This window comes from Gossypium raimondii, chromosome 12 (assembly GCF_025698545.1).
Source record: "Gossypium raimondii isolate GPD5lz chromosome 12, ASM2569854v1, whole genome shotgun sequence".
NCBI lineage: Eukaryota > Viridiplantae > Streptophyta > Magnoliopsida > Malvales > Malvaceae > Gossypium > Gossypium raimondii.
This window is the reverse complement of record NC_068576.1, coordinates 41,110,063-41,119,696: the sequence shown is the minus strand read 5'-3', so window position 1 is coordinate 41,119,696 and position 9,634 is coordinate 41,110,063. Positions and strand designations below refer to the sequence as shown.

General features: G+C 32.0%; 1 protein-coding gene across 2 annotated transcripts; it reads right to left on the bottom strand.

Moving 5' to 3' along the window:
* Window positions 1-319: 319 nt before the first annotated feature.
* LOC105764164 (uclacyanin 1) lies at window positions 320-1,546 on the bottom strand. 2 transcript variants are annotated; one of them, XM_052625852.1, is made up of 3 exons: window positions 1,279-1,546; window positions 642-1,126; window positions 320-515 (listed from the first exon to the last, which is right to left on the bottom strand). In XM_052625852.1, exons 1-2 carry the CDS (start codon window positions 1,442-1,444, stop codon window positions 663-665), a joined length of 630 nt encoding a protein of 209 aa, XP_052481812.1. In that variant the 5' UTR covers window positions 1,445-1,546; the 3' UTR covers window positions 320-515; window positions 642-662. The 2 variants fall into 2 exon arrangements, with proteins under 2 accessions (XP_052481812.1, XP_012438130.1); XM_012582676.2 differs by lacking the exon at window positions 320-515 and having other exon boundaries at window positions 517-1,126; window positions 1,279-1,545.
* Between the last annotated feature and the right edge of the window lie 8,088 nt (window positions 1,547-9,634).

Genomic DNA, 9,634 nt, shown 5'->3' with positions numbered 1-9,634 from the left:
AGGATGTTTATTCTACAGAATATTGTAAGATTAATGTAGGTAATGAATTTGTTGAAATGGAAGATTATTTAGTATATTATATTATATTTAGTTAAATTATATAAGATTTTTTTGTTTGATGGACCGAACATGTTTAGAGTTTGTGTACATAATTAAACTTGAAAAATAAGTTTAATTAAATTTCAATATTCAAGTATTATAATTTCATTTTCTTTATATGTATTATGTATGCACATGAAATGTATTCTTTTGTAGCAACTATTACTTCTTTTTTAGATAATGAAATTTAAGTAACTTGTAAAGGAAAAAAAAGAGAGGGTAAAATACAACATTTATCCCCAGTAAAGGATTGTGTGACATTTTATTCATTATTTTCGCATGAGTTAGAGTTTGGTGTGTTTTGGGAATGGATCCCACAGATATCGCAGTTTGGAGGAAGAAGAATACAGCAATTGCATGTTGTCATTATTGCTCGTCATATATGGAGCATAAAATGGGTTTAACTGCTACTGACCCTGCCCATTAACAACGTTATTTTGCAAACTTATGTAGTAAATTGTTAAGAATCCATTACACAAATAAGCAAGGTAACTGAGTAGATAACTGAAAGCATTCCACAACAATAAAATTATTTGAAGAACCTTGAAAAGAAAGGAATCGGCTTAGAGAGCCAAAAGCACCATCAACACAAGGCCAAACCCCAATGTAAGACATGTTCGGAAACTGCTCTTGTTAGCTGATGATGGAGGTGGAGAAGCAAGAGTGGGTGATTCAGCTGAAGGCGCATCAGGGGATAAGGGACTGCCAGGAGCTGATTCTGGGGTATTTGCAGGTGAGGGAGAAGTTTCCGCAGCCAGAGAGGAAGGAGAAGGAGATGCAGATGGCGGAGAGGAAGGAGAAGGAGATGCCGATGGTGGCGTAGACGTGGCTAATGTGTCGATTTCAATCTGCATTCCTTGGCTACAGTGTCCAAGTGTTCCACAGATGAAGTATCGCTTTCCTGGAGAAGTAAGGGGTATGACTGTGTTGCCATCGGTATATGTCTGAAGAGGGCTACTCGTCTGGCAGGAGTCATGGTCTGCCTTCGTAACTTCAAGCACATCATGGTTCGGAGTGTACTGAAAAACTGCAGGTAATCGGTAAAACTCATTAAGAATGCACCATATGTTTCTACACAATTATGCATGCAGCTAGTACATTATTGTATGTATGTATGTATGTATGTATGTATGTATGTATGTATGTATGTATGTATGTATGTAATGATATATAACTTACTCAGATTATCGCCTACTGCAAATGTTTGAGATGCAACCCAAGATTGTAGGTCAGTGCTTGTATCCCAGCCACCACTCGCACCTCCAACTGTGTGATTTGCAGCCATGGCGAGTTCCATGAACATGCCTATGGCTGTCAAACAAACTAATGTTCGGAGCACTGCCATTTTCCTGGCTATGAAAGGTAATGATTGGAGTAAAAAAGTATGAAACTGAGATCCAATATATGGGGTTGAAAGAAAGATCAATTGTTCATATACAGCAAAATGACGACCGTGTAATGCATTTTCTCAAAAGGAAGATGCCTTTTGTTTATTATTATTTCCCTGTTGGAGTTGGTTTAATTAACACGACGACTGGCAAATGCCAGCTTGTATTTTTCCAGGATACCAAAAAACTTTCATTTGTTAATAAATTAATAATATTTTTCGTCCATTCTTACAACTTTAACCATTTTTGTTACGGATTATGCGTGGATTATTGTCGGGATTAAAAGATATTCTACCAGCAACTAAAAATTGATGATTGCCTGAGCTGCCCACATGATCATTTGACTCAGACATATAAGAACTTGTCAAGAACAATAAAAATAATGTAAAGATAAGCTTCCAACACCCCCCCCCCGGTTCCTTGGTTACAGAATTTTTATTCCAATTCTCATCAATGGCCGACACAGAAAAGTCAGAATTCTGACTTAGAGAAAACGGTTCCTGGCTTCCATGTGAAACGAACAAGGATAATATCATATTATATAGAATTTATTTTCTTTGGAGGCGCAGGTAGACCGAATCCCCAAGAACTCAACTCGACACTGCTTGGAACACATGGATAAACGAACTGCTCTGAAAAATGGAAGCTTTGGTTTTCAAAATTTTGCTTTATTTATTTATTCATTACAAGGATTCTAGTTGTTGCACCTGCCCCCACACGTCGTGGATGGATGCTTCCTTTTAAGGGAGAAGGTGATGAAATATGTGATATCTTGTTAATTTTGGACGGAATACGATTATTATGAGGAAATAATTTAGAAAATATAAGAGTAGTTTGTACAAATTTTAATGTTAATTTAAAAATTATAGTAATGTAATATAATGAAATACTATAAAAAATAAAATTTGATACATCAGTAGGACTTATGCATCATCGGTAAATAATAACATAACATATATTCATTAAATTAAACTAAAAATAGAGGACTTGTAAATAAATATTAACGGTTTTATTTAAACATTAATCATAACTATTATAAATAAATATTAATAACTATTGGATTTATGATCTTGGGCTTAAGTGTTTAGGGTCTCATATTTAGATTTTAAGGTTTTAGTTTTATTTATAATTGATTATTATTAGTATTTTTTTATAAACCCTCAACTTTTTTTGTTTTATTTAATGATGATGTGTTATGTTATAATTCATCGATGATACATGAGACTTATGTACTAATTGTACATTAAATATTCTCCTTAAATATAATTACACTCACTAGTATTTTTTTTTTTTTGAGCAAGTGGTTGAAGCCTTTCATGGCTACCGGCTAAGGTTCAATTTTGTCATCCTCCATTTCTTACCCTTAATATTATGCTAATAAAATAAAAAAAACTTGTTAACAGGCCAGGTCATTAGTCTAGATCGGCTTGGGTTTGGGCATGAGTTTTTTAGATCAAGTCAATTTGGATGGATTGAATTTAAATAATAAAAATATTTTATATTCATATTTAATTATAAACATATATTAATATAAAATATATGTTTTTTATTAATTTTTGAATTGTAAAATGAACCGCCGCAAAATTGAAATTCTTTTTGGAATTGAACCGTGATCGAGTGAACAAATCTAAGTATAACATTAATGTAACACCCCGAAATTCAGGGTTAGAAGTTATAGGGTATGTGTTTAGGGTCAGTGCGGAGGTTGAACAATTGTGTTTGTTTTCGTGTTTTAATATCAGAATGGACTTGTTGGTTTGGTGGTTGGTTGTGCGTTAGTTTATCTTTGGGTTGTGTGTTCAAATCATGTGCATGTTTTAGTAGGGAGTTATTTTTGAGTCTTAATTAAAGTTTTTATTTTTATTTTATCTTTTATCTCAAATAAAACTCAACAGTTTCACCTTCTTTCCCTATCTCCCCTGCACATTCTTTTTGCACCTCTCCCTCCATGTTTTCCCTTTTTCTTTTGATTCTTTTCTCTTCTCATTTTCATTTTGGTGATTTCCGGAACGGCTGAACTTGTGTTCCGTTCAATTAGGTTCCGAAATCAGGTAAGAAGTGTCCCTTGCTTTGATGGAGGAATTGCTCCCTTCTAAGTTTTAGGTTTTGTTTTAGTCAATTTTGTTGTTGCTTATAATTTAGTGTGTTGATTTTTTAGTTTTCAGAATTGGGATTTGAGGAGTCGATCATTTTGGGCACTCTTAAATCGCGTATCAGGTGTGTGTTCGGGAGCCTTGTAATTTTAATAACGAATTGCTGGATTGTTATTGTGAAATTCGACGATTTATGTGTGTTTCTAAAATTAGCTAATTTAAGTGTTGTTCGATTGACAAATTGCATGAAAATCAATATATTATGGTGTGTTTTCTGAACCATTAAAAGGTTAGGGGTTAGTGTTGAAGGCAATTCACGTTTCAGCCAGTTTTTGGTGTGGTTTCGTGACCACATGGGTGGTTCATACGGTCGTGTGCAATTGAGAATTAGGGTTTTATGGCCAATTTTGGTGCCACAAGGCTGTGTGACTGATTTGGAGATTTTTAGTTGATTTTCACATAAGCGTGTGTTCTGGATACACGGGCGTATGAGGCTTCCACACGGGCGTGCCTGTCCTGCACCTTATTTTAGCACAAATGGACAAAGAGTTACACGGGCTATCCACATGGCCATGTTTCTGGGTCACACAGGCGTGTGTTATAGTTACATGGCCGTGTGCCTCCTTTACATGGGCGTGTTGACCCCCACATGGCCTAGGCACTTCCACACGGCCGTGTGGCCCTGTTTCGCAAATTTTGGTTCTGAGTTGGATTGTAACTTAATTGTGCTCCTGTGTGTTCGACCTTTGGCTAAGCCTTAGTAAAGGTAGTTGAGACTCTGTTTTGGCTCAGACATATGTGTTTTATGTAATCGTTACACTAGTTTAATGATTCGTTAATGTGGTGTTGCCTAATAATTGTGTATTGTGATATCTGATTCTGAACCTGGTCAATTGGATGTGTACACCTCTGATTCGGTTTGACTGTCCGTACCCTGTTTCTGTAAGTCCGTTTGCATACATGCATTTGCATAAAGTTTTTGGGATTGGTTGCGAAGAGAAGGAAGTCTGATCTGATCCGGTAGTTTAACTGCAATACATCTATACAGCGGCTTACTGTATAGTATGATACTTATGTCAACTCAGCTGCATATTGTCATCTACGTGGCTTAGTTCCACATATGTGGTGTGTAGGGTTGGATAGGCCTTTCGAGGTCCAATGTGGTGTGCATGGTTGGTTGGGCTACCTTTAGCTCATTCGTGGTGTGAATAGGGATCGGAGTGGTGTTCGGTTGGTGGGGTGGGTTTGTTCTTAATCTGTTTTGCATCAGTACATCTTCTGTTTGTGCGAACATTTGTTTGTTGGAAAGATGTGTTCACAATGATATGGTGTGCTTTGTTTGATACGTATGGTTAGGATGTTGGTTCCATGTTTACATTCTGGATTTGTAGTAGCCTTGTAAGTACGTTTCGTTATTGAACTGCTAATTGATATTATGTTTTGTAACTTTGTCGTTTGTTACGTTTCGAACTCACATTGAGCTCTTGTAGCTCACCCCCTTAGTTTTCCCCTTTTCAGGTACTTTCGTTTTCTGAAGCTGGACTCGGCATGCCAGAGGTCTCAGAAGTGTCACGATTTTAAACAAAATAATTAGTCTTCTCTTTTTAATTTCGAACTATTTTGGACTATGGTATAAATTGAATTTTTAAATTTCATAGGTTGAGTTTTGTCTCGGAATGAATTTTTGATTTTGCGGATTTATATTTCCGAACGTTTTAATGTATTTTGAAGTTTTCTGTTTTAAATTCTGAAATATTAAACGGAGCTGTGTTTGAATGAGATTGTGACCAATCGTTTGTGAATGACTTGCTGATCACTTCAATGATTAATGTGACCTCCAAAATTCGATCTAAACTTCTAGACCGAGTTTTGGGGCGTTACAATTAAAATAAAAAAATATCATACCTGAACAACACCACAAATATTTTTAAATAAAAGAAAAAAGTCAAGAGGAAGAAAATAGTAGTGAAATCTGAGAAATTAATTTTGATCCAAAGTATAATATATATGGGTTAATTTCTACATCTTCCCGAAAATAAATAAGTATTTCAAGCTCCAAGGTATAGAAGTGAGTGTATCAGCTTGGTTTTGACAAGATTGGCAAAGCCGATTAAATTTTGTGTAACCAATGTAGCAACTTCCTCTGGTATTGATTCCTTTAGAGCTCCCAACTTATTAGTGTCATGTTCTATGCTGTTTATTCTCCCAAGCTTATGTTCTGTGAGTCAACATCATCATAACTTTTAAGATATTTCAATGAAGCTGCGACGTATGGTATGTTGCTTGATAATTTTGAGGATCATGGTTTGGCCTTTATTCCTAAATACGGACATCTCGTATGAATTGGCGAGGGAGAAAAACGGTATGAACCAACCACCACTTCTCCTAGAGCTGTGTAGATAGGCTTACAAACCCTTGATTTGAAAATGAAGATTTTAAACTAATTTTTCTATCCTACTTGTTAAAAATTAATTTCATTTTTATAATTAAATTTCACCCCAAACCCAATTAATCCAAATTTTAAAAACTAGAATACTGTCTTATTTAAATTTGATCAAACTACACAGTCACCCAATTATCAAGGAAAAATTACTTTGAACACCTAAAATAAAAAGTTTGCAATTTAAGCACTTATATTATATAGTTCGGTCAATTTGGTCACTCTGTTAAAATCACAAACGGGTAGTTAAAAAATTGATGTAATAACTAATTTAACCCTCAACTTTTACATATTATATCAATTTAATCATAATTTTAAAAAATAACTCTCAATATTTATAAATGACCTCAATTTAGAAATATATGTAAATATTTTAAAATATATAAGAATAATTTTTTAAAAAAGTATAAAAATAAAAATATAGCAATAAAATTAAATTTTATAGTAATATTTAAGTAAATTTAATTTTTATTTTGTCTCTCAAAGATTGAATTAAAATAACTATTTTTCTTTGGAGTTTTTTTGCCTCGTGTTTTCTGCATTAAAAAAAAGAAAAAAGAAAATAGAGATAAAGAGAATAGAGAATGCTAATAGCAGGTAAGGTACATTCTCCAAGAGGCGTGTTGAGTTGCTTAAAAATGGGAGCCATGGTGGTGGGGGAGGGGGGATAAGGCCAATGGTGGTGAGATTTTTATTTTATTTAATATTAATATAATTATATTTATTGAAATTTGTTATTGTATTATTTTTGAAATACATAGGTTTATATATACTTTGAATTTTTAAAATTAGGATCAAATTAAAATTATTTGTAAGTCTTGAAGGTTAAAATTTTAAAATTATAATTAAAATAACATAATATATAAAAATTGAGTACTAAATTTATTATTATATCAATTTTTTAACTGCCAAGGGATGACTAAAATGATCGAATTATACAATATAAGTGCTTAAAAAATCTAAATTTTTTTATTTTGGATAGTTTTTAATAATTAAGTAGTTTTAATTTGAGATACAAAAGAGGATTTAGCTATGATTTTAGGTTGTCCAATACTTTGCCCCCACACTGGAATGTTGGCATTGCAGTGCTAGAGCAATAAAAATGGGGCACATTACTTTAACACATAAAATGAAAAAAATATATGTATACATGGATTTTCAAAGACAGTGTGGCTACCTTAATTGATCTTGGTGGTTTTGGATACCCAATCCAATATCAAACCCAACTCAAAAATTAAATTAAAATAATCTTCCCCAATGCATTCATAATTATAAAATTTTATGGTCATGTGTTAAAATTTTTTTAAAAGTTTTTCTTTTTTTTTTCTAAGTCAATAGTTTGCTTCTTATCTTTTGTTTTGTTCAGCAGCGGTGCCTTTTTTCTCTACCATTAACCCCTTCTTTCTTTCTTATTCTCATTCACTACACGTGTCTTCTCTCTTTTCAGTTTACAGATCTATTTTGTGGGTATCTTTGTTTTCTTCACAAGCTGTGATAGACAGATGACGGTGCCTGTTGTTAGCTAAAGCTTCTTAATTTGTTTCTATTTTGAGAGTGTTTCCGAATAATAAATTATTTCACGTGTCGATTTGGACCTGTGTTGTCTTAAATTTTATATGTTTTATTTATTTATTTTTCCATTGTTTAATAAGTCTTCAGTTTTAGAATTTTTTGCCTACTCTTGTAGCACATTTTTTAGTCTTACTTATGCATGTAATCTTGGTTTTGCAAGTGATTTTAGGGATGCTTTTGTTGTCGTCTTCTCTAGTTTGGTGAATGCTCGATTCTTTTGTTAATTTTTGCTTACCGCTTTGGACTATCTTGAGCTAATTTTCTTATTGTATTAAGTGCTTGCAATCACTCCAGATATGTCGTGCTTGAGTTGTGACAAAGCCAATTGTCAACGTGTCATAATGTTCTATTAATGCTAAGGCTAATGATAGCAGATCGATTAAAAATTTTACATGAACGAAAAATACAAATATTTTAATAAATTTAATTGTTGAGTTATTAAAATATTAATTATGCTGAAATTTTACTTTAATATAAGTATTTTCCTATAAATAAATATCAAATATAATAAATTCTTAATAAATCCAACAATACATTTCTTTTCTCAAATTAATATCTTTTTCACTCTCTTTTGGTACCAAAAGGAATTTTTATCTTTTCTTTTTATTTACTAGTATAGTTGTGTAGTCGGCTCAGGTTGATACTTTATTTGTGTCAAATTATAGAATAAAAAGTCAAAACTTAAAATATGTTTAAAGTCTTTATATACTTTGTACATTTGGAATTTAGTTTCTTTCCTTTATTTTTAAGAATATAATTCTCTACTTTTGAATTTAAAATTCAAATTCAATTGTTACCACAGTTGAAATTATTCTATTAAATTCTCTAGTGTAACATTTTAAAATTAAAAAAATCAAGTAATATTAATAATAATAATATAAAATCAAATTATATTGAAAATTAAAATATATAATAATAAAAGAAAGAAAGGGGCATGATGGGTGTGTAAGTAGAAGAATGATAAATGATCTTCCATTTATATACAAGTAAATAGATTATAATCAAACAGTTAATTTAATTTGGTTTTGGATTTATTTAATTTATTGGATTATTGATGTATAAAATTGGATCCACTCCCTACTTTCACCTACAATTTTTTATTTCTCTTTATTAAATAAAGTTGTTGTGCTCTTGCTTCTTTCTCATTTTTGTTATTATTTTTTAAAAGAACAAAGAAAATGTTTTCTTTATAGTTATTGTGCTCTTGCTTCTTTCTCTTTCTTTCTTTCTTTTTTTTTTTAAAAAATAAAACGAAGAAAATGTGCTGCGTTGATACTCAAACGTCAGCTAAACCAGACTTTGCATTTTGCAACACACTCGGAATTAACTCTTTTATCTTATATTATTTATTAAATTATCCCAGAATAGATAATAAAATTAACGTCTATTAAATTTGTCGATATGGCAGTCCATGTATATGTCACGTTAACAATTAAATATTTTTTTTATAGTTTTATTTATTTTGAAGTGATTTGATAAACAACACGAAATTAAAGATTAAAAACAGAAAATGGGAGCTCAAATCTTTTTTATTTATAAAATTGAAAGGCTAAATAAGTTATTATGATATAAGTTAAAAGAGTAGGATAAAATGGTGATATTGAAAATGTAAATTTTAAGTATAATAGAAGGAGTACGTGCATTCCCAATTTGATTTTCCTTTTGGGATATACAATGGACGGCAGAAAAGAATCGGAAGAAGCTTTTCAAGTTTCAACCGTACAAGTGGACTCCACCCCCACCCATGTTGTCCATCAAAACAAATTTAAACTCGGTTAGTATTAATACAATTGTTGTTGCAAGTAAATTTAAATTCGAGCATTCTTTTATTTAAAAATTATGAATCATTCATTAAAAATTATATTAAATGACACTTTAAACTAATAATAACAAAACAAAATGCCCACAAATTACTGAAAGGTGGTGACTGAGAGGGCCTGCCTTGTTGGTGGATACCACACCCACGAGATCTTTAATTCATGTCCATACAACAAACTTGTTTCTTTGGTGGGCATCTCAATGAATGCTTGGGGGCCCAAATC